At 41.3% G+C, this 25,943-nt stretch overlaps 1 protein-coding gene across 7 annotated transcripts in view; it reads right to left on the minus strand.

Moving 5' to 3' along the window:
* LOC124640340 (baculoviral IAP repeat-containing protein 6) overlaps positions 1-25,943 on the minus strand; it is a 79,198-nt gene that overhangs the window by 21,295 nt on the left and 31,960 nt on the right. For 3 of the 7 annotated variants that reach the window (XM_047178060.1, XM_047178055.1, XM_047178062.1), the window contains 21 exons: positions 17,785-18,037; positions 16,881-17,098; positions 15,776-15,923; positions 15,111-15,194; positions 14,750-14,863; positions 14,264-14,403; positions 13,673-13,832; positions 13,109-13,336; positions 11,916-12,150; positions 11,192-11,433; positions 10,634-10,824; positions 10,116-10,251; positions 9,842-9,926; positions 9,328-9,533; positions 8,418-8,667; positions 7,980-8,125; positions 6,293-6,490; positions 4,475-4,729; positions 3,899-4,045; positions 2,005-2,237; positions 135-348 (listed from right to left, as the gene is read on the minus strand). In XM_047178060.1, coding sequence (XP_047034016.1) covers positions 135-348; positions 2,005-2,237; positions 3,899-4,045; positions 4,475-4,729; positions 6,293-6,490; positions 7,980-8,125; positions 8,418-8,667; positions 9,328-9,533; positions 9,842-9,926; positions 10,116-10,251; positions 10,634-10,824; positions 11,192-11,433; positions 11,916-12,150; positions 13,109-13,336; positions 13,673-13,832; positions 14,264-14,403; positions 14,750-14,863; positions 15,111-15,194; positions 15,776-15,923; positions 16,881-17,098; positions 17,785-18,037 — 3,883 coding nt within the window. The remainder of the gene's footprint in view (positions 1-134; positions 349-2,004; positions 2,238-3,898; positions 4,046-4,474; positions 4,730-6,292; positions 6,491-7,979; positions 8,126-8,417; positions 8,668-9,327; positions 9,534-9,841; positions 9,927-10,115; positions 10,252-10,633; positions 10,825-11,191; positions 11,434-11,915; positions 12,151-13,108; positions 13,337-13,672; positions 13,833-14,263; positions 14,404-14,749; positions 14,864-15,110; positions 15,195-15,775; positions 15,924-16,880; positions 17,099-17,784; positions 18,038-25,943) is intronic. The other 4 variants (XM_047178056.1, XM_047178059.1, XM_047178057.1 and 1 more) reach the window with 4 other exon arrangements.

Genomic DNA, 25,943 nt, shown 5'->3' on the forward strand with positions numbered 1-25,943 from the left:
TTAATTTGACGAGAACTACATATACATATACCTATCTTCTAGGAATATTGCGTTACATGCACACACGATATTAGTCACCACCAAAAATACTATCAATAAAATAAAAACTACGAAAATAACAACAAAATACGTACGTCCATCCTCATCATGGGTAACACCCAGCAGCAGCCTCAACAAATGACAAGCCCTAGCGCCTTCATCCAACAACGCGTCAGCATATCCCGGCAGCTTGAGCAGCAAACCCAGCGCGATGAGCGCGTGGGCGGGCACGCCGGTGCAGCCACCCTCCTCCAGCCCGGGGGCGGAGGACACGCCCAGCTCCACCACCTCCTGCAAGTAGTACGGACACTAGCAATATACATACAACGGTCCTTTAAGCTGAGGAATTCGAAGCAGGGGGGGGGGGGGATGCTGGTGGATAGTGGGGTTATGGTGTTAGCAATATTGTATCCCTACAGTCTATCGATTGTTTTGCTTACTAGAGATAAGAATTTACTCATTACTTAGGCCCTCGAGTGTTGTTCGATGTTTCCGCCCACGGTTGTCTAATACTAAAAAAACTTTTCAAATAGGTCAAGTTTATTAATAATAATAATGTCGGGACAACTTTTCACACACGGTTGGTTAGCCCCATGGTAAGTTAAAAAGTTGATTAGCGTGTTCAACAAACTATTCTGCTTATTATTCTTGATTATAACTCTTATACAATTACAAATACAAAACTATATTGAATAAAAAAAAAGTCGCATAAATCAAGTTTACCTTGTTATCCATGAACCATGAAAAAAACTATAAAATGAGCGTTAACATAACAATAGCAGTGATCTAAGCAACCCACACCATGCACCATTATCAATGATCGGAATAGGTAATTCAATTAATCGAAACGAAATTATCGATATCGATAACCGTTTCGAAATGTATCGATTTTAGAAAACATTACTACTAATTTAGAACATAGTTTACTATTTCTAGACAAAGAATAATCTTTCGTAAAGTCCTCAAAATTGCATTACCTATACCATCTTAACTTTGATTATATATATGTCTAGATGTAGCGTCGAGTGCGCGCAAGCGTGGAAAAAAATGTCGATGTACTGTTCATCGACAGGAGCTTTCCTGTCAATCAGAACAGATCGTGCCGCTTAACTGTCAAAACGTATTACGCGCGCTAACTAAAATACAAATAACAGAGATAAAATGACGACATGTGCAATTAAAGTCTGCCGGAATTATAAAGGAAGGCTAAAAAGTGCCAATAACATCACCTATCATCGGTAACTGACCCAGAAAATAAATAGTTGTTTTTTGTAATTATGTTTACTAAATCACGCCATTTTGTATCAGTGTTGCCAGTTTCTGTTTTTCATTTTCCCAACTCGTGTTTATGTTATGTATAAAGGATATTTTTTTAAGCATTGCGCAAAAAAATAATAGGTATAATTTATATTTTTATTGCTCAGATAGACATTTTCTGATTCTCCCAAATATTATCTACTATTATTTGATTAGTAAATTATGCTCATCAGCGTAACATCATTTTTTAATAGAATTCCAAGTAATCCTATTGTTAGGAGTCAGTGGATAGACTGCATTAAAAAAAGCCGCGGAGATGTGATGTGGACACCAACAAAATATACCGTAGTGTGTTCCGATCACTTCCGCAGCAAGGACATGAGTACTGTCGACAAGATAGGGCGCTGAAGACTTACAAAAGGAGCAGTGCCAAGCAAGGTTCAATTTTCTATAAAGTTATAGTTAAACAGAATAACACTCATGTATACAAACTTATTTAATTAGTCTATTTTTTTTTCATTATTAATGGGAGAATCGTAGTAGCTGGTATCATTATTTACGTCAACGCGCAGTGTAAAATGACACCTACACGCACACATGCATAACAATTTTGTCTCTGCTTCTTTGTTGGGATTGTATGGTGACACTCCATCTAGACATATATATAATCAAAGCATCTTAACTGATATACAAAGTGTGGAGTGTTACCTCGTAAGGATCGTCGAGCTTGACCCAGTCGAGATCATGATGGTGGTGCACGAGCGCAGGCGGGTCGGGGGGCGGGGCATGTGGGCGGGGCAATCGGGCGGCGACTAGCGCCAGCCCGCCCACCGCGCCGAACCAGCGCAGCACGGCCGACCCGCCCACTGCTGCGTTTGTACTGCTCGAGTTTGTGTTTGTGCTTGTGTTCGCACCTTCCCATGTTGGGCCTGTCCACGCTTCTGTGGGGAGATAAATTAAAAGGTAATTATAATGTTTCTGTAGCGGTCAAAAGTTATATACAAAGAACACAACCTTCGAAATTTTGTGATGCGGAAGAGATGAGGACCAACTGAAATACATGAAGATGGGCATACATAGAGGAAAAAGTGACTGAAGAAAGGATTGACCTCTTGAATGTCTTATGTTACACAGTGCGACATAAGAAAAACATGCTCCAAATGTCTTAAGTCGGACAGTTACACTTAAGGGCTTGGTCAGGATTGGTCGCTACACATCTGTAGTTGTGTTGCAAGTAGCAATATGTTCTGTATTTATATGAAAGAAATGGTTCATTCACTCTTAAGTTTTATATTTTTCAATAGCAGCAACATAATTTTGAACGAACTAAAAAATAAATAAATTCATCTGACATTCCAGTCACGGCCGACGTCAAAGAGTGTAAATTTGTGCGAATCAAACAGCGAAATAAACAATGAATAGAGGCAGTAGACGGTAAGTTTTCTTATAAAAATCTATATAGAATTACTGAAAAATAAGTGTAGATTCCGTATTTAGTAATTGTTTTTCAAAAAGTGATGATTATATAGGCGAAAAAAGTAACGAAAGTTTAGACTTAACATTTTTTTTCCATAATGGCCGTCGTGTTATGACATGTTTTGCTACAAATTCCCGTAAATAGTTTGAAATACATTTAAGTAGTTAGCATATTTACCTATAAAAAAAATAAAAGCAATATATACTTAAACCATCACGTATTGACATCATAATTGTGTGTCAAAGAGAAAAAGTCGTAAAAACGTTAACGTTACTCGCCAGGCGTATGGCCGCCGGCGCACGCCGCGTTCGCAGAATTTTTATCGGTTGACAGTTGTTGTGTCGTGCAAATAGTGTATTTAGTAGTGATATTTAGTATGTTATGAATGTGTAAACATATGTGCCATCGTATTATAGTGTAATTTTAGTGAATATATTTGTGGATTCGACGTATTGTGATAAACTGCGAAGGTTATGTGAATAAATATTATTAAAATGAAAACATATCACGTCACAGGAATGTCAGGTCAGTTTTATTTCACTACGTTTACGTTTTGTTAGATAGAAAAACTAATGAGGATTCCGGGAAGGTATCATTTATAATTTCTTATTATCGATTTAATGGTATAATCTTCCTTTTTCTGAAGGCCTACCTAACGTTATTGCCTTATTCATAAAAGCGTTAACATTGCACGTAACAGCACATTACGGAGGTCGACAACCAAAAGGTTAAGTAGAAGACGGATATAAATATAATGATAAATAAATAAGGAAGAAATTAAGATGCTGAGTTGACCGCAAATAAATTGGGATAACGGACAGGTGGAAGATGAAGACAGGGTCTTATCTGGATGCATTTGTAATTTATTCTTTCACTAGCGACTCGCTCCGGCTTCGCAGGGGATAATAGTATTTCCCCACTATATTATATACGTTATTATACATATAAACCTTCCTCTTTATAAAAAACCGCATGAAAATCGGCTTGTAGTTTTGAAGATTTAAGCGTACAAAGGGACATATCGACAGAAAAATTGACTTTGTTTTATTTTACTATGTAGTGAAGCACATTTTCACTAAAATGTAGGTACTACTTTCGTTATATTTATGATAGCTATATACACACCAGTGTTAGTGTTGAGATGCAGCGTGAGCGCGAGGTGCGGGCCGAACACGTGCGGCACGGCGGCCGTCAGCTGCGCCAGCGTCGTGCTCGGCGGGATGAAGCCCTCCAGCCCCGGCACTTGCACGCGGATCGATGTTTCTATTAAATCTGTACAGAAATAAGCATAACAATAACAATAGAATCTGGAAAGTTAGAAAAGCACGGGTTTATTGATGTTAATCCCCAGAAATATGAATCGGATGTCTCGTATCGAGATGAACGTGTACTCTGACACATTTAGGCATTGTTGTTACTTCTATAACAGTAGTAGCTATAATTTTTCAGCAAGCGGATTTTTCAAATAAGAAAAAAGAATAAAAATGAGCAGCCACTATAACGCCATTAATGAATCAGTCAGTACAAAACATTCGGTATATGAAGATGCTATAAATGATGAAAACGAAAATTGATTCCTGTGCAGATAAAGCACTCAATGGATTAAGAAAACAAATTACCATTCCATAAAAAGTTCCAATAAGTAGTATGTGATTAGATTTGACACACCCTATAAATAAAGCAAAAAATATACAAACTCACCATCAGTAACAGACAGCACAGACGCATCATTACTCGTCTTAGTCTGCCTCTTCTTATTATTCTGTTGTTTCAAGGACGTATTCTTCACATCTTTGACCCGCTTATCCTTGGAAGCACTAGCGGCGGCCAGGCTGAGCTCCCAGGCCTCGGCTACCGTGGTGATGGCGGTGTCGGAAGCACTGCGGAGCACGGAACTGCCGCCAGGAGTTGGGGAATTGTTCATGCAGACCTTGGCTGTGTCTTCCATTATTGGCACTGCGGAGAGAGGTTGGGTTGTAAGAACTGAGATATGGATTTGAGACAGTGTGTGCCATTTTATATATTTATTATTTATTTGGATTTCCAATAGAGGATACACAGATCACTTACATTTAACACAAATACATAGGTACTGATTGCTGTGTTCCCCCTATTAAAGGAAACCAGAGCATTTACTTAATAATAACTAGTTACAACAAAAAAGTTGTCCATTGAGGCGATGCACGGAACCCGAGCAGGATAAGTACCTACCAAAAGCTTCTATTCCTAGAAAAAATATTAGCGCTAGTGTGATCTAAGGGTGCGTCCACATCTGACGAATGCTGCTCTCGCTAGCATTTGCTGACTGACGCGAGCTGCGCATTCACCAGATGTCTATGCGCCCTAAGAAGCTCGGCAGTTTTAACCTGTAAGACTACAGAACACCTGGTTACCATCTTCAAGCGCATCCTGTGTGTTGATTCCACAAGCATTTTCCACGCATAAATGTATCTTTTTGGGATAAAGATATTAAAAAACACACAGCTTTGAAGATCCAGAACGAATAGCAGCTATTCCGGCGCCGTCAGCATCCGTGAGGTGAGCAGCTAGGTACAGTATACTGACTGGGCGGGCGGTGGTCGGCCAGCAGCGCGCGCACGGTGCTGCACAGCGGCAGCGGCAGCACGGCGTGGCCGAGGCAGGCAGCAGCAGCTAGGTACAGTATACTGACTGGGCGGGCGGTGGTCGGCCAGCAGCGCGCGCACGGTGCTGCACAGCGGCAGCGGCAGCACGGCGTGGCCGAGGCAGGCAGCAGCAGCTAGGTACAGTATACTGACTGGGCGGGCGGTGGTCGGCCAGCAGCGCGCGCACGGTGCTGCACAGCGGCAGCGGCAGCACGGCGTGGCCGAGGCAGGCAGCAGCAGCTAGGTACAGTATACTGACTGGGCGGGCGGTGGTCGGCCAGCAGCGCGCGCACGGTGCTGCACAGCGGCAGCGGCAGCACGGCGTGGCCGAGGCAGGCAGCAGCAGCTAGGTACAGTATACTGACTGGGCGGGCGGTGGTCGGCCAGCAGCGCGCGCACGGTGCTGCACAGCGGCAGCGGCAGCACGGCGTGGCCGAGGCAGGCAGCAGCAGCTAGGTACAGTATACTGACTGGGCGGGCGGTGGTCGGCCAGCAGCGCGCGCACGGTGCTGCACAGCGGCAGCGGCAGCACGGCGTGGCCGAGGCAGGCAGAAGCAGCTAGGTACAGTATACTGACTGGGCGGGCGGTGGTCGGCCAGCAGCGCGCGCACGGTGCTGCACAGCGGCAGCGGCAGCACGGCGTGGCCGAGGCAGGCAGCAGCAGCTAGGTACAGTATACTGACTGGGCGGGCGGTGGTCGGCCAGCAGCGCGCGCACGGTGCTGCACAGCGGCAGCGGCAGCACGGCGTGGCCGAGGCAGGCAGCAGCAGCTAGGTACAGTATACTGACTGGGCGGGCGGTGGTCGGCCAGCAGCGCGCGCACGGTGCTGCACAGCGGCAGCGGCAGCACGGCGTGGCCGAGGCAGGCAGCAGCAGCTAGGTACAGTATACTGACTGGGCGGGCGGTGGTCGGCCAGCAGCGCGCGCACGGTGCTGCACAGCGGCAGCGGCAGCACGGCGTGGCCGAGGCAGGCGGGGTGCGCGGCGCCGGCGCCCGCGCCGCCGCCCTCCGCCCAGCGCAGCGACACCCACACGCGCTCCGGCGACAGCACCAGCCGCAGGATCAGCGCCCGCGTGAACCCGGAGATACCCTCTGCACAACACAAACATACTGCAAGTTAATGACTGCTCAATAACATACATAATAGCATGGAATGTCCCCTTTTACCAACTCTTCTTACACTCATTGATAAATCCCAGCCAATCAGATATTACAGCAAGTATATAAAACCACTATAGTCCGCGCCAAATAAACGTGCAATAAAGTTTGTTCACCTCCTTCTACTAATGTATCCCAATATTCCAAAACGATACGAAAAAAATGTATGGGCAGTGTCGGTAACACGATCAAAACAAGTGTATCGTGGTAAGAGGCGTCCTTGTCGCAAAGGATTACAAACCTTTGGTTAAAAGTATGATCAGTCAGTAAAACTTTCCGAGTAGAGTACCTACACAAGTTGAGTAGTCTATCCCAAGCGCATTCCAAATTCGAAATGACGGAAGGACATTATTACAAAATGGCGGACAGGTGATGCGCCCCTGACGGCAGGGCGGTTGAATGACCTTTATTGCAAGTTTATTTGGCGCGTACTATAGCCATTTTCCCGCGGTTTCACCCGCGTTCCGTGGGAGCTACTTCCCGCACCGGGATAAAATATAGCCTACGTTACTCGCAGATAATATAGCTTTCTAATGGTGAAAGAATATTTAAAATCGGTCCAGTAGTTTTTGAGTTTATCCATTACAACCAAACAAAGAAACAAACTTTTCCTCTTTATAATATTAGTATAGATTAACCATCTTGCCTTTAATGCAGCAAATGCAATTTTCTTCCCCCCATCTAAGAAAGAGTATCTTATCATTACCCTTACGGGTTAACTTCGATATCTGACTGCAAAAATTGTTTTAATCCTCTAAAGCAAATCTCTAAATTGAATTTAGAACGTCACGTGAATTGCTTGTGAATATCATGGCTGTCCCGAAATTAATTTCAGTATACTGGCCAGTATTTGTGACGTCACGATCCGACGCTATATTGTACTGGAGAAAGAGATCAGTGTACTGGAGGGCCACAGTGAGACAAGTTGACGTGACGTCCCGAGCAGTGGCTTCGGAACACAGTCCATGTCAATAACCTTTTTGAATTCGGAAAAACCGCTTAGAGCCTTCTTGTGTATGTACTTTATTTACTAATTTGCGTTACGCGCGCCACTTTCGTTTTTTTTTTTCATTCCTTTATTTCCTCGCTGATTTGGGATGAATGATGCCTTTTCACCTTGTGCTCTTTTGATTACCTCGCTGTCAGATTCTATTTTTTTTTTTTTTTTGTTTTTGATGGATGGAGAGGAAGAGGAAGACTTAAGAAAAGATGGAAGGATTGCCTGAAAAATGACATGAATAGGAAGGGAGTGTCAGTATGACGAGTGACAGGGGAAAATGGTGCAAAATGTGCATTAAACTCTTGTATATCAAATAACTATAAATAATAAAAAAATAATCGATATTACCCTCGATTGTAACTTATTAAAAAAACACTCAAAACTTGAAACCCCACAGTATAAAGTTTTAAACAAAAGACTCACCAGTACTCTGCATGGACTCCAATATGCTGTGTAATGTTGACGCAAAAAGCTTCTGGTTGGCGGGGTGACATACTGTTAGCTCGGCGAACAGACGGATCGTGCTCTCTTCTAGTTGAGCGTATTGAGCGTCTTCCTGCCATGTACTGCTGGAGAAAGTAATAATAATTACATAAATGAGTCGGAGCAAATACATAGAGGTCAGGAAGTAATATTATAGTCTAGGGAAAAAAACATTAGGTTTTAAAAACGAAATAAGGTGGCGAGGGAATCATACCATTTTCTTATCAAAGAGTTTCTTTAGCCAAAAAATGCTGTGTCCTAATGTCACTGACCTAATGCTAGTTTGTTTCACAAAAGTTGCCGATGGGACAAACTTTTCTTTTTCTTTATGAAATACAATAACACATATTTAATAAAATAAGTTGATTTTACAAATACCTATAATGCGGTCTAGGATGACACAGCAGCGTGAGCAACGGCTTCCAGAAGGTGTTCCCTGGTCCTCCCAACCAGTCCTTCAGCCTCTTGGAAAAGCAGACAGCTCGAGCCCACTCCACGAGCTGGTGCACACTCTTCATAGAAGGCAGGTCCGACTTAGACTGGGAGTCCTTGTCCGGGTCGGTCATTTGCACATCTTCTGCGGTGCCTTGTTGGTTCTTGATTAATTCTAGTTTTGCTTCGCTAAAGTCTGCAAGAGAAATAATATTTTAGTAACGTTTCTATCGATGCGTAGCGTGGTGATTAACGCTCAACCCTTCTCCGTGTGTGATGAGGCCTGTGCCGATAAAAAAAGGCTTTAACTGTAACTTTTCCAGCAATCACAACACATTGATAGCAGCAAACTTGATGCAAAAGAAGCGGCTTATAAATAGCGCTATATCATACCAACTATTCTACTTAGATAAGTTACAAAATACAGGAGTAAATGTACTTCAGAGGTGCCTCTTATATCCCAAACAGTGTCTAAATGTAATACCTCATTAGCTTTACAGTCTAAACAGGCATTTAATAATAATAATTGTATTAGGACATTGGTCCCTGATTATGATGGCACGTTAAACTGTAGGTCCTGGCTGTCATTGAACATCCTTGGCAGTCGTTACGGGTAGTCAGAAGCCAGTAAGTCTGACACCAGTCTAATGAAGGGGTATTGGGTTGCCCAGGTAACTGGGTTGAGGGGGTCAGATAGGGCAGTCGCTCCTTGTAAAGTACTGGTACTCAGCTTCATCCGGTTAGACTGGAAGCCAACCCCAACATAGTTGGGAAAAAGACTCGGAAGACGATGATTAGGACATTGGTCCCTGATTCACTTCCTATAATTATTTTTCTACTATTTATTATCACTAACCAGCAATAGCCTTAACAACGGCAGCGGGTAGCCTGGAGTGCAGCAACGCGAGTGTAGCGGCCGGCGACATGGCAGCCGCCGCAATGGTCTGCAGCTGCCAGCCACGAGCCTCCCAGGACACGGGGGCTGCGGTGGCTGATGATGATGGCGCTGAGGGGGTTGCGCTCGGAGACTGCACTTTTGTGTCGTCGGTTAGACCTTCCATACTGGGGGTGGGAGAAGCATGATTAGATATTGTTCACATTATAACAGACCGCAATGTCAATTTCAATGTCAGATTATTATGGACATTGTGGTCATTGAAATAGGACTAAAATTAACTAACACCACTTCCGCATGCAGTCAGTTAGATGTCCTTCTTGTCACAATTGATTTTAAATTTTATTTCAATGAGGTAATGTCGATAATAGTTTGATCATGTAAAATGCTCTGGACTGCGCTAAGAGTTTTTCATGGCGTAATCAACATCGATACTGTAATATACTACGATAATACTAGTAAGAAAAAGTCTTACCTTTCGTCTTGATCCATAGGTATATCCATATGTTCTAGTAGCATTCTGAATAGTTCTGGCCTGATGTAACACATGGAACATAAAACTGAAAAGAAAAAATTTTAACAGATAAAAAATAATCAATATTTATTTTGTGAAAAACCTAATTTTCTTAACTTTAAAAGACTCGGCAATAATCTAGCCATTCACCAAAAACCTCATCGTAACTAAAATTCTATACATCGATAAACATTTCCTACAAAAAATATCGACAATTAAAACCAAGTAAACTCACTGGCGTCTAATGATTTCTTGAGCAGACTAGATTCGGGCACATCCTTGACCCACGTGTACACCAACTCGAACAGATCATCCGTGATCAGCTCTTCCAAATTATCCAGTATACGTTTCTCTTTCAGTGTCCATAGTACCTGTGAAGGAAAAGTAATAATGTAATGGTGTCTAATATCAAGCCATTTTTTTATCTGACAAAGGATTAGCTTTCAAGAAAGAAGCTTCAAGTGGTTGGCATAAAAATGTTTTAAATAAAGCTCGATATTCCATCAAAATTTACGGAATATGTTCCTGCCGTGTCGCGGGGCCTTGATCATTTACAAGTCGGTGCGTAAACGACTGTTTCGCCAACTCAACAATTCGTTCAAAAACCCTTACATCCTGTTGACAGCTGACCTGCTGAATAAGTTAAACCTAAAATTACTGAACTACTTATGGAACTTGACTGCCATATCGGTTATCTGCCGGAATTGATTTACCGTATGTGTTGCCCTATAAGGGTGTATATACTGTACATACCGATGCTAGTGTGTGCGTGAGCGCAGCGGACGGCGGCTCGCGCTGGCGCAGCCACAGCTCGGCGGCGGCGGCCAGCCACTGCACGTAGGCCGCCACCGCGCCGTCCGCGCACCAGCGGCACAGCTGCCGCACCAGCTCGCACACCGCCCACATGCTGCCGTTCACGCGGCCGTTTGTGGGTGCTTGGAAAGCTACAATCAAATTAGGTGCTGTTAAAAAACTGAAAAAATTATTAATATTTTATCTAAATTTCAAACTCCATAACCGTAATTTAAAGAAAGTTTTTTATTAAAAAAGTTTTAAAATTCAATTTTACGTCCCTATTTAATTTGTCGGTACTTACAGACATATCACATTAGTTGCACCAAATTTGATGCTAACCGAACTTCTTTTAGTTGTTAAATCGCTGATTTGATCAAATATATGGTTTGTTATAGTTTGGTTATCGTTATAGTAACTAGGTCTTAATATAATACCTTACATACCTTTTGAAATACGAAACAAATGAACCATCAAAGATACAAAGTTTATAACACTACACACACTACCACAACTCACCATGAGCATGCGCATGGGCGTCCATATTCAACAGCGCCGTGATCAACGGGCCCCTCAGTTCCGGCGCATGCCTTGCAGCCGCCAGCAGCGCGGCGTGCGCATGCGTGGCGGGGGCGCCGCCGGCCGCCACGCAGGCGCAGAGCGCGCTGACGGCGCCGCCCGCGCGGGAGCGGGCGAGGCGGGCCCCGGCCGCGCTGCCGGCGCGGGTGCATGCTGCCACTACGCAGGCCCAGTTGTTGCTGCTGAAAGGGAAATAGATACGTTACACTAACTAAAAAAATTGTTACTCTTAATTAGATAGATTTCCTTGTCCTTTTTGGGAAGTCGTTTAAAAAATTTGACTATCATCCCACTGCAAGAATTACCTTACAGAAAAATTGTACTATACAGGTAAATAATAATTACGTTCACAAAATTTATATATTTCTTAACTAGCTACCGCCCGCGAATTTATCTAAGTCGACGAAATAGAACTGCCGAAATACTATAGAATATAGATAGTTGTATACACTTCCGTAGTACATATATTCTTTCACTATACAATATAATTATTATGCTAACAACTGAGGAGCTAGCGGATTATTTACAGCCGCATTTATTTGTTTCTTAATTTTGAAAAGCAAATTTTTAAGATCATGATTGAAGGCCAAGGCCAATAAAACAAGCGCAGATTAAGTACTGAAATATCAAAGTTCGGCCGTTAAACTATAATTGCTATACTCACGTAACAGGCGTAGTAGTAAGACTATTGAAGGCCGGAGCAGCCAACAGCCTCAACTGCAACAAGCCCATATTCGACGAATCTCGAGGCTTGTACAGTCTGATCTGTACAGTGGTGCAGACCACTGGTCGGGCTACCACGAGACGGATGAAGGTCATGCCGGCAGTGCTTTGAGGAGGACCTAATGGAGCTAGGGTACCGCCGCAACCGGCTTCCACGCCCACGGCGCCCGGACAGGCTGATGGGAGAAATGTTAGGTTTAGAGTTCTGGTAATACATAGGTAGATGAAAAATTGATATCGATTTAGAGAGAGTAAGATTTCATGCTAAAATATATTTCAGTAAAAATTCGCAGAAAGAATTTTAAAATTAGTGCTTTTTTAACATATTTAATACATTGGGTATTTTGAAAGTGAGTTTACAATCTTTTTGTCGATCTTTAGGGACCCCCCACACTAGCGTCTTTCGAGCGTCGTCGTCGTGCCAGCGTCCGCGCAACGTCCACCCGACGTCGACGTCGCGTAGCCGCGGCGCTGGCGTCGCGTAGCCGCGACGCGATTCAACTTTTTTTTGCGAACAAGTACAATGCTCAACGCAATCTATTTGCCCCGCTCCCCACCAGTACCTCGCTCTCTTGTATCAATTGTAATAGTTCGTCAAATATTCGTTTTGGCATCCGTAAATAATCATAGAAGTATTTTTTATTATTTTTTATATGTTGACTATACAATACGAAATAATCGCTTTCCTGAAATCTAACACTACACAGAGGATGTTCCCAATGTTGACGACGACGTTTCCTTTTTCGTTTCCGTAATTTTTGGATCAGTAATATCAGCAGCAGTGCTTCTTCGTCGGAATCCATTTTCACACTGCTTGTACGCGACAGGAGCCGCGGCTACGCGACGCCAGCGCCGCGCACGATCGGCGTTCGGCAACCGTCCAGCGCTGGCGTCGCGTCGCCGCGACGTCGACGTCGGGTGGACGTTGCGCGGACGCTGGCACGACGACGACGCTCGAAAGACGCCAGTGTGGGGGGTCTCTTACAATCAATTTAATACAATACGATTTGACTGTTTTGTTTTAGCGGTTATATCTACCAAACAGCAGTTAGCAGTTTTTTCTCGTCTCTATACATCGTCTAAATATAAAAAATCTCCTTAGTAATAATGACTTTGTAAATTAAAAATACTGACTAGCCAAACTAGTAAGATGTGGCTGCAACTGGACTTCATGCAGCTGCACAGCATACGGCAGCGTCAGCGTCAGAGCAAGCGAGGCGTCGTCCGCGCTGAAGAAGTGGTAGGACCACGCGGCCGCGCGGACGCGCCGAGCCGCGCACGCGCCGCGGACGCTCATGCCGCCGCCGCCGTCCAGAAGTACGTCGGCGGCTTGCGCTGTTGGGTTGCCGCACGATACCGTGCCTGGGGACAGAAATAATGCATACAATTTCATTGCTAGACTTCAACTGTTATGTAAAAAAGAAAATAAGTTTATAAAAATTCTTACAACAATAGCTCGGCGAAAGTAGCCAATTTTAATTTTTCTGGGTCTAGTTAAAATGCACGGACGGAATTGAATAGAAAACCCTTTCTGGAACATTCTTTATCTGAACAGAGTTTTGTGTAACAGTTCGCTCATGTCAAACTCCAGAAACATAATTTATTTTTCCCAATATTAGCCCAAAATCAGACCCTAGAGTCAAATAATGAAATACAACTTTTGTATAGAAATTGTACAAAATATTCAAAATAACTAACATAGCGGAGCAATGTTAACCAATCCATTAGCGGTCTCAATAACAGGCGTTTGGTTCTTCTTGTTGCCCGACGCTGGTGTGGACAAGTTCATCATTTGTGGCGGCAGCTTCAGGTAGTTCATTAGAGACGAGACTAAGCCTTGTCCGCTGCTGGGACCGGCCTGGGAACAACAAACAAATATTTTCATTTAAGAATACAGTAGAAAAATCATTAGACCTATTGACTTTGAAGGGGCAATTATGTGAGTATTCTTTTCCAATCATAACACTTCGATAAAAGTGGAGAATGGTCTCTTGAATACTTGGCGCTACGATAGCTCAGCAGGTGGAGTAAATATTATCAGTGGACTGTATAATATGCAAATATAATAACTTTAGGCAACACAATTAGCTTAATATGAAATAAAGAACGCTTGCGCGCGGCCGGTACGCTTAAGCAAGATTTGACCTCTAGACCCGGTGCTACCATTTTTTTCACTGGATTCAGCTCTTTTCTACAAAAATAGAATCTCATACCGACACCTAATAATACTTTCATGAGTCGGACAGTGTTTTCTTAACATATTATATCCTGTAGTTATTTATAACATACCTGATGACAAGCAGTAAGTTTTTCAAGCGCGAGTTCTAGGCCACCCGCGTCTATGAAAGCGGCGAGTGCCTCTGGATAGTCGAGCACTCGGATAATTAGCTGTTGCATCGCTTGAGATAGATTCACTACTTCTTCTTTCTCTGTAATGGAGAATTTTAATTTACTTGTTTCTGTATTATGGTAGCTGTGAGTATTTAGCGTTCTTTTTTATGCATAGTGACTTTTACTGGTATATGGCTTTTTGTTGTAAGATAAACGGTGTTACTGCGAGAAACTTAAACAGTGCACCAATTCTTTTTTTAAAACAATTGTCATATCTCTGTTTAAGTTTCCTGTAAAGGCACCATACAACGTTGCTTTCAAAATATCAACCATTTTAACAATAATTGACTACTTCTTTACCATATTACACGACGACATCTGACCCAATGACCATCATTTTTATCACATAGATAATAATTTAAATAAAACCTTCGTGTTACTCACTGAGGAACTCCATGAGGCTTGTAACCATGAGTGCTGGGTTTGATGCCACGGTAGCCATGTGGGCCACTAACCAGAACACCTCTTCCTTCAGAGACGATGGCTCTGAACTCATGCCTGTAACAGTCACATAACATAAGGTAAATGCAATAAAGTCGAACAAGATTTTTGAAAAAATAAAATGTTGGTTAAATATGTAGCATAGTTCAGTGTTATATAAACTTTTATCATAAGGTTCACTTTTATAAAGAATGGCAAGGGAAAATCAGCCTTATTGTTTCATATAGTGCAAACGAATCTCAGCCATAGAGAGAGGCGTGAGAACATATTTGTATTAAGAAATAGGTATTTGTTTGTTACGTACCTGAATTCAAAGCAACGGTGTTCATGCCGTCGCATATCGAGAGCGTCCTGTAGAACTTCTGCATGATTTGTTGATGTTGCAGTACTGTTGACAAAAACAAAATAGCGATTGCAAAACCAATAAAACCCCATTCAATATTTCTAACCTATCCTTAGATTTCAAGACGCTGTATTAATGGAAATATTTATTTTTTTCGAATCTTCTACTTTTGTTTTTGTATTTTATGAGAAAATTCCTGTCAAGTCAGAAAAAATACAGTTAAAATAAATAAATAAATTTTCATTTAACCAGCAACTGCTGAATCTGCTTGCCTTAAACAAGCTGCTTGTGACAAGAACAGTTTTATTCCACATCATAAGATTATATATTTTATGAGCCGATAATTATAAAACGTGCGGTACTCGTATAGTTCGGCCATTCAGAGAATGCGTTCCTGACACGTCGCGATTGAACTGACGACGTAATAACATTCATTGATTATTGATATAATAATGTTGTTTTAATGCTCCTCAATTGTTAAAACGGTAAACAACCAGCAAAAATATTTTTATCGTAACTGCAACGCCATTGCAAAGTTACGTCGTCAGTTCAATCGCGACGTGTCAGGAACGCATTCTCTGAATGGCCGAACTATAGTTATAATAAAACAGTCAATATAATCATACCAGTGTCAGCAAAGCACGGCGTCCTCGCTGCCTGCTGTTTCCTCTCGTCTTCCACATTGGTCGCCTCGGCGGTGCTGCTGTTTTGTGCCTTACTCTCATCTGTCTGTGATTGCTCTCCGCTTGTTGATACTGAAGGGCTTGATGACGACTGGATACAAAAAAAAACAATAACTTTTAAATCTCTCAAAGGGATTCTACATACCAAAAGTCCGAGACTATGGATAGTGGAATGCATGATGTTATACACATCATAATATTTATTGGACAGTGAAAAAATAAGCTAACCTTGACATTCATTTTAAAAAAGGAAGTGAGCTAGGCAAAGTAGAAGTAAAAACAAAAAACATACACAGCACACCGAAAAAAAATCTTATAATCAATACTGACGTTATGGGAATCAACGAGGTAAATGTACCCACCATTATCACAGCCGAATAACGTAATCAAAACATAACAAATTCACAGAAAATCTTGTCAGAACAACACAAAATATGGATTCATTGTTTACTGCACAGAGTTTAACTCAGAAATGCCATATTTACATTACTTGAATCATTGAACACTATGTTTCTTATGTTATTCATTCCCAGGCAGGGATTCCCAGATTAAAGATAATGTTTTTTTCTTACTCTAAAGAATAACGGGCAGATATTTTCCTGTTATAGAGTTTTAAATGTAAGACTTCTATTTTTATGATAAAACTTCTGACTATATAATATAATTATGTTATTTAAAAACTCTAGTTTTTCGTTAGTAGTTTTAGTTTTAAACAACTGAATATAGCCATTCAGTGGGTCAATCATAGTGGTAAAATAGTCGGTTTATTACTTTTCTTAATGTCAATTGTATCTGTCAAAAAGTTGAAGAAATGCAATAGAATGTTCCATCAAATAACAGAATCTTAGTTTAAGTTTCTGAAAAAACTAATACCAATTATCTAAAACAAAACATTTATGGGACAGTAAGAGTTGAAATATATATTATGTATGAAGCAACTGAAGAATCTATCCAATTGTAAAGGAGGGGAGCACATAACGGGAGTACATAATTAAGTATATAAGGAAGTACATGATGGGTATACATTAAATAAAGACTTAATACTCACAGCAGCCGGCAGATGCTGCGGCGGCAGCGGCACAGCGAGCAGCTTGCGGCAGTAATGCAGCAGCTGCGCCAACACTGCTCGGCGCAGCGGGGCCCGGCGCGCGGCCCCGGAGCCGCCGCCAGCCAGCACGTCGGCGAGCAGGCCGGACAGTCGGGCTTCCGAGCCGCCGGAGCCGCGCCAGCCGCTGCTCTCGCGCACCCACCATACTGACTGATGTGCTAAGGATTGCAGTGAATATGTTGTAAAATTGGGTATGTGCTTGACAATTTATCATTAAATAAAAGATAAATAAATAATAAATAAAAGAAATTAAATCTAGACAAACATCTGAGATTCTATGATATACAAGTAATATGTGTGTTACATGGGTAAAAGCTATTGATTAACATACACTTTAGTTAAGGTATTTATTCTGCTTCAAAACAGCCTTTAAATTCTACTTATATTATAAATCCTACTTATATTATAAATGTGAAAGTTTGTGAGAATGTATGGATGTATGTTTGTTATTCAATCACGCAAAAACGGCAAGACCGATTTGATTGAAATTTGGTACGTAGATAGGTGATACCCTGGATTAACACATAGGCTACTTTTTATCAACACACCACGCCGGCGAAGCCGCTGGCGGAAGCTAGTTTAAGAATATATCAAGTCTTCCTATCTTTCATAAAAAATCAATCACTAAATTATCACTCAATATGCAAAAAAAAATACATTTTATTTCTCCTAACCAAGATTAACTATAAATAGAACCTCATATTTACCAGTGTTCTAAAGAAGTACATCCATCATTTAACCCCTTGTATGCGCGCAGATCTACGCGAGACATAATGGATTTTCTATTGGTCTAAAAGAGGTTAAACGATACTGGACCGCACTGAATGTTAAAATCCAAACTCACCGACAGTAAGGAAGAGCGGCAGCGCGTGATGCACATGGCGGGCCGCCAGCACCTGCAGCATGGGGTGCGCCAGGCGCAGCAGCGTGGCCTGCAGGTCGTAGGCCTGCCCCGCCTCCGCCTCGCGCCGCCACACGCCGCACACGGCGCGCAGGGCCGCCAGGGCTCCGGCCGCGCCGCGGGCGCATATGACGCGGGATACCACGGAGTGTAAGGCGGAGGCTGCGCCAGCTCCAGCGCCGATTTGAGCGCCGCCCTGTGGAGAAAGGATACGCTCATATACATGTGTATGAAAACTGACGTGTGTGAAAACTGACATGTGGGCTTTTGTTTAATACAAATTGCCATGTTCAAGTTTCAAAATTAACCGTTGTTTTCAAGACAAACGTATTATATTTATGCTGTCATTAAAATTGGTAAGTCATTTTCGTGATAAACCATGATAGCTTCCTTAGGATAAATAATCTACTGTTTTCTACATTGGTGAATTTATAAGTATAAAAGATTTACGACACATGGCGCTTTAAATGAAAATGTATGTAAACTTTTTACACAAGTTTAAAAAAGCAAAAACATTGTAAAGGACTACTGTGCAAGCCATTATTTAAAATACATAATTTAGCATTAAGTATTTTTGTCATTGTCGGATCGGATTACGAAACCGACCTAATTCCTATATGTATTAGTTATGTTATGACAGTGCATTAAAGGCATTCAGCTCGTACTGACGTATATTATTCCCCGTAGCTATTCTCCCTGACATTCTGACATCTTCTTGTGTGGGTTACGTGAGGCTCGCACAGTTTGGTCCTTCGCGCGGTCCTGGACCTTCCGTCGCGTAGTTCGATTGGTTTAGGGTCAGTTTACCAGTGACAGTGAACTATAGTGCATTGCTCATTTTTGCATAGCGGAATGCCACGCGGCAAATGAGTGTATATTTGACATTGTAATAAAGTGACATTAGTGCAATAATTTAATACAAGAAAAGTGACATTTTCTGAACATTTTGGGAGAACAGCTAGTTACAGTGACAAACATTTGACAAATTCGTGACATATATATACGGTACAACGAGCAGCTCTCCACGTGACTAGTACGTGATACCTGACAGGGAGAAAAGTTTCAACTAGTTTCTACAGGTTTTGACATTGCACTGTGACAGAGCAGAGCCTGGCGTGTTCGTTCGAAACCAGAGGTGACGACAGCTGCACTCAAGTAAGACTGTTTCATTATTTTTCCTCATAGTCAACATGGAAGCCATCTTCAACAACCAACAGTCGATAATCAAGAGCCTTGAACGTGAGAATACAAATTTTAAGAAAGATCCGTCTGGCAGGAAGACTTCAGAGTACATTGTCAAGAGGTTAGAGAGATTGGATAAACTCTGGGAAGATTTCCAGTTCAACCATAACCAACTGCTGACATTTAAAGACGAATCACATGAATATTTTGTGAGAGATATATATGATGAAACATTAAAATATTATGAAGCCACTAGACGCATGATTGCGTCATTCAAGATGCCTAGACCGTATGAAGCCAAGGAAATTGGAGAAGAAGCAGCAGAAGGTAAATTGAATACTTTAATAAGCCAACAGAGGACGAATTTTAAAGCATTTAGTAGGCAGCTTCAATATTGTAATGTAGATGGAATAGAGGAAAAATGGGAGTTAGAAGACGAACTTCGTAGCATACAAACACGTTGGGAATGTATTGACAAACTGCACTGGCAAATAGATAACTTGTTGGACGAGCCAGACTTGGCATATGAAGATGAGTACAATGAGCATGAAATTAAATACAGAGAGATCAAGAGGATATTGAATCGAAAATTGGCATCTACAGCGCACCTTAAGGACTCGACACCAAAAATGCAAATTCCGATATTTTCCGGGAATTACACTGATTGGCCGACATTCATAGACCTTTACAAGGAAACAATTCATCAAAATCCTACATTGTCTAAGTCCCAAAAGATGCAGCATTTGAAGAGTAAGCTGAAAGGTGAAGCAGAGAGGCTCATTCAACATCTCCATATCTCAGCGGATAACTACGATACCGCATGGGATATTCTATGCCAACGATACAACAATAAACAACTGTTGTTCACCAAACAAATAGAAGTTTTCCTCAATCAGCCAAATGTCCAAAAACAAACAGCCTACGAAATAAAGAAATTGCATGACGTAAGTAAGGAATGTTTACATGCCATACAAAATTTAGGAGTGGAAACGTCGACATGGGGTCCACTTTTAGTGCATTTACTGTCTAAGAAGCTTGATACCGACACCTATCAAGACTACCAAGAGCAGAGGAAAAGCCCGCGTGAGTTGGCAAAAATAGAAGATTTCCTCGCATTTTTAGAAGTTAAATTCACAGCGTTAGAACCAATTCGCAAGAGAGAAGACTTGACATTACAAAAATTTCGAAAACCATTGACACAATATGACAAAACGGACAGAAAAGATCGAAATGCATCTCAAAAGCTTGGTTTTTCCAGGGCATATTACACCAATTTCAAACGTGACAAGTGTCCAGTGTGCAATTTTGATCACGCGCTACATCAGTGCAGACAATTTGCAAGTATGTCGCCGGAAATGAAATTAAAATCGATTGCAAAACATGACATTTGCCAGAATTGTTTGTATCGACATGAAAAAGGTATTTGCAATTCTACCAAACGCTGCAAAATGTGCAATAAAGCACATAATTCTTTATTACATGACGCACTTAGTGACCATGAGTTGATGCCATCGACCTCCAGTTCATTTTTGCGCAACGTAAACAAAAATGCAAACCATGTTGACAGCGATAGTGATGAAATATTATTGACAACCGTGAAAATTCAGGTAAAAGCAGCAGATGGCACCTACAGGACATTCCGTGCTCTTCTGGATCAGGGGTCACAGATAACCCTTATTACCGAAAATGCCGCACAACTACTAGGTCTTCGTCGCCACCACATTAATGCAGCAGTGTGTGGTGTAGGCGTCGCCCCTACGAAGGGAAAGGGCAAAATGACACTTTGTTGCAAGTCTATTTACGAGGACTTCGAGTTTGTAACTGAAGCAATTATCATGAGAAAAGTTATTAATAACTTACCAAATGCATCGTTTGCAAAGAAAACTTATCCTCATTTACAAAATATAAAATTAGCTGATCCCGAGTATCATATTTCGAGTCCCATTGACATTTTACTTGACGTGAAAGTTTACTCCGAGATAATTATGAATGGACTATTGCGAGGGTCAGCACAACAGCCGATCGCTCAGCAAACCAGAATTGGTTGGATTTTGTCGGGAAACATTAATTGTTCAAGTTTTAACTGTCATGTAGTTTTGAATAAAGAAGACGACATATCGAGGTTCTGGGAAATGGAAGAGGTCGTTGAAAAAAATGCATTGACAGAAAGAGAGCAGTGCTGTGAAGACTTTTATTCATCGACTACCCAGAGATTGCCCAACGGGAAATATGTCGTGCGCTACCCGATGAGAGAGAACTTTGAAACGCATTTAGGTCCATCGAAACCAAAAGCCATTGCACAGCTGAAGCACTTGGAAACTAGATTAGCCAAGAATGACAAATTGCATGAAGACTATAGCAAATTCATTGACGAGTATATAGCACTCGGGCACATGAAGAAATGCTTGGAGGAAAAGAACCCGCAATGTTTCTTGCCCCACCATGACATTCATAAAGAAGATTCCACTACAACAAAATTGCGTGTAGTATTCAATGCGTCAGCCAAAACGAAGTCAGGTTATAGCCTCAATGACCTGATGGAGTGTGGCCCAAAGTTGCATAATGACATCCAAGGACTATTGATCAATTGGCGAACATTTAGATATGTCTATGTAGCAGATTGCGAGAAGATGTATAGAATGATATTGGTCCATGAAGCTGACCAGCATCTGCAGAAAATCGTATGGAGGAATAAGAAGAGTATAGAGGAATATCAGTTATGCACGTTAACATATGGCACAAAAGCAGCACCTTTTTTAGCCTTAAGAACCTTAAAACAAATTGCGGAAGACGAGAAAAATAGGTATCCTTTAGCGGCGAACATCGTATTAAAAAATGCATACGTCGACGATTTGCTGGCAGGAAATAATAATGCTGACATTGCAAAACGAACGCAAACCGAACTAATTGACATGTTAAAAGGTGCAGGCATCAATTTGCGTAAATGGTCCAGCAACACACCTGAACTTCTAAATCACTTAAATCCAGATCAACTAGGCATGACAAGCATCGATTTTAAATGTGCACAATCGACAAAAACTCTTGGACTTAAGTGGGAACCAACGTCAGACTCCTTTACATTTGAGAATAAAATAAATTATAAGACAGTTGACAAATACACAAAACGCATGATGCTATCGGATATGTCTAAGTTATTTGATCCTTTAGGTTGGTTAGCACCTATTACAATAAAAACAAAAATCTTATTTCAAAAGCTGTGGTATACAGGGACTACATGGGATGATCCAATTCCTGAGGACATCAAACAAGAATGGATCAAGATCCGGGACGATTTAAGGAATATAGAGCAATTTGGCATACCTAGATGGATAGGAAATACTGAAAAACCTATTCAGTTGCACGGATTCTCTGACGCTTCGGAGAAAGCAATGGCATGTGCGGTTTACACTAGAACAAACGATGAGAATGGTCAAATTTTAATGACATTATTGGCTGCAAAAACAAAACTCGCGCCCGTCAAAAAGCCTGCTACTCTACCGCGTTTAGAACTTTGCGCTGCCGTTCTACTGACAAAACTAATAAATAAGATAAAAACAGCATTGCCAGAAAACGTGACAGCAGAGATTTTCGGATGGACAGATTCCATGGTGGTACTGGGGTGGCTTCAAGGCGACCAGTCAAGGTGGAAAACTTTTGTTGCGAATCGGGTACGTGAAATAGTTGACATAATACCTGCGTCACGATGGAGGCACGTGAAGTCGGAGGAAAATGCAGCAGATTGCGCTACCAGGGGCTTAAATCCCTCGCAACTATTGGACAACAAGTTGTGGTGGAATGGACCTTCGTGGCTCAAGAATGATATCAATGCAGAACTACCAATAATTGAACCTCCCAATTTAGAGATCAAAAACGACAGATCATCATGTGTAACACAAATAATTACACCGTCTATTATAATTGAAATATTAAACAAACACAGTAAAGTGACACGAGTAGTGAGGATTATTTGTTGGATATCACGTTTCATACAGCGCGCGCGACGAAATAACTTTGCATTAAATAATTACTTAACTGCAAATGAAATGAAATCAGCTTTACAAAGAATAATTAAAGCAGTCCAAGCACAACACTTTAGCGAGACTATAAATAATGTTATGAAGAATAAACCTGTTTCATCCAAAAGTTCGCTGTTGACATTAAATCGGTTGTTAGATAAAGATGGGATTTTGAGAGTCGGTGGGAGATTGAAACATTCTAACTTGAGATATGACAGAAAATATCCCATTCTATTGCCAAAAGACTCTCATTTGACACGCCTCATCATTGAGGAGGCTCACAAAGGAACTCTTCATGGGGGTGCCACTCTTACGCTAGCGTATACACGCTACCATTATTGGATTATATCTGGAAACAGAACTGTCAAGAAAAGAATTCGTCAATGTGTCCAATGCATGCGACATAATCCGCGAAGTCCACAGCAAATCATGGGTAACCTTCCAGAGCCCAGAGTGACACCATCACGCCCATTTACACACACCGGCGTGAATTTCACGGGATTTGTGGATATAAAAGCAAGTAAAGGCAGGGGCATAAAAACCTTAAAAGGCTACATAGCCGTATTTGTCTGCTTCTCTACAAAAGCTATGCATTTAGAGTTAGTGACTGATTTGAGCAGTGCATCATTTTTAGCTGCTTTTAAACGAATGTGTGGACGCCGTGGAGTACCTAAACATGTTTATTCTGACAATGGTACCAATTTTGTTGGTGCAGCAAAAATTCTAAGCAAACAGTATAAGGAGGCTTTGGACAGCATCAACACCGATTTCTTAGATGACGTTAGCAATATGGGTGTCACTTGGCATTTCAATGCGCCAGCATGGCCAAGTGCCGGGGGTCTTTGGGAGGCCGCGGTAAAAAGTGTCAAACATCATCTTAAACGCGTTATCGGAGAACAAAAATTGACATTTGATGAGTTTTACACGTTGCTAGCCCAAATAGAAGCTTGCGTCAATTCAAGACCACTGTATGCTTTGACAGAGAATATGGAAGAAGAGGTTTTGACACCTGGTCATTTTCTGATAGGGGGTCCATTGCTATCAACGCCTCTAGAAGATCCGGAAGAACCTCATCACCCACATACTCGTTGGCAGTTAGTGCAAAAAATGCATATATCGTTTTGGAACAAATGGTCTAAAGAATACTTACACCGGTTGCAAACTCGCAGTAAATGGCATCACGGTAAACCAAACGTACAAGTGAATGACATTGTCTTGGTTAACGAAGAGAATATGCCACCGTCGAAATGGGCAATGGGGAAGATAACGGAAGTACATGCAGGAAAAGATGGATGTGTTCGTGTAGTGACATTAAAAACCAAGAACGGATACTTAAAACGACCTATTATAAAACTAACACCCTTACCCGTGTGCCCAGAAAATAGCGACGTCAGTCGGAAACATGAAGAAGAGAAAAATGACAACACGCCTACTGAAAGATCCAATCGTAGCACTAGGAATAGAAAACAAACAAGTCGCTCGTATTTCGTAGCTATGTTAACCTTGCTCCTGACGCTGATAGTTCCTTCTATGCAACAAAGCTTTAATATCACTATGTTTACCAATACAAACACGCTTTATTTTAACAAAATCGCTGACATGAGAATCGTCCAAGATCAATGGAAGGTGGTCGTTTACTACAATATGACAAAATATTGGCAGAACATGGCTGACATTCAAAATTATGTTAATCATTTTAAAGATTTAAGTAAGGACGAAGTGATATTTAAACCAATAATTTCACAGTTTGAACACGAATTAAATGAAATTAACTATTACAATGAATTATTGCAAGCTAAGAGTCCGCCACGGGTGAAAAGAGGACTAATAAATGGCATAGGAAATATCGCTAACTCTTTATTCGGTGTTCTAGATGACAAGTTTGCAGAAAAATACGAAAGTGATATAACTTCAATTAAAAATAATGAAGGGCATTTATTAAATATGATACGAAATCAAACATCGATTTTGGAGGCCGAAAATAACATCCTGAAACGCAATGAAGATATAATGAACAGTCACTTCCAGTACATTAACAAACACCTAAAGAATATGACAGCGGCTCTTAACGAAGTGCGTCAGGTAACAAATCATCAAATGCAAGCTTTTTCTATCTTAACAACGGCGGTGTCTGTCGATGTTATATTGTCTAACTTAAGAAGAGTTCAAGAAACGTTAGTTGACACTATTACAAACATCCACCAAGGGCGAATTGACATACACCTAATATCGCCGAATGAATTACAAAATCAGCTCAATCTCATCTCGGGACGACTACAGGGTGAATTGATAGTACCCACTACTATTGGAAGAGAATAGGGTTGTTTCCTAGTATTCATTTAGTTAAAATTAAATAAATGCAACGAAAGTTCACAAAACTAGAAACACGATAAGCTATATTATATTATTTATAACTGACCATATATTTTTTAATTAATTTATGAAATTTTAATTTTGAGCCTGTGACGTCACGCCATTAAAAACGACGAGAAGAGACCGATGACGTCATCCTTTCTATATTTGACAGTGACAAGTATTTGACAGTGACAGATATATCGAAATAACCTCAGAATTAATGTTTTGTTTATTTGCTTCTGTAAAGTTCTGTGTGTTAATTGCATTTAAGTGATACAACTGCTAAAGAATTATGGAGAAAGGATTTATGAAAGCTGATAGTTCCAATCTGCCAAGAGTAGACTCTTTTATGGTCGCTCAATTCTTTGCCAATAACCAAGATTTTTATTCAGCGGTACGTGGATGAACAGTTTATTTAGAGCACTAATGGTCGTATTTCCACAGTCTCACACAACACAAACCTTGTAGACATTCATTTAATTTAAGTTTTTTGAAAAAGCATCAAATCTTTTCGAACGCGGACACAAACATAACCTCAATATAAATACT

This window comes from Helicoverpa zea, chromosome 20 (assembly GCF_022581195.2).
Source record: "Helicoverpa zea isolate HzStark_Cry1AcR chromosome 20, ilHelZeax1.1, whole genome shotgun sequence".
Classification (NCBI taxonomy): Eukaryota; Metazoa; Arthropoda; class Insecta; order Lepidoptera; family Noctuidae; genus Helicoverpa; species Helicoverpa zea.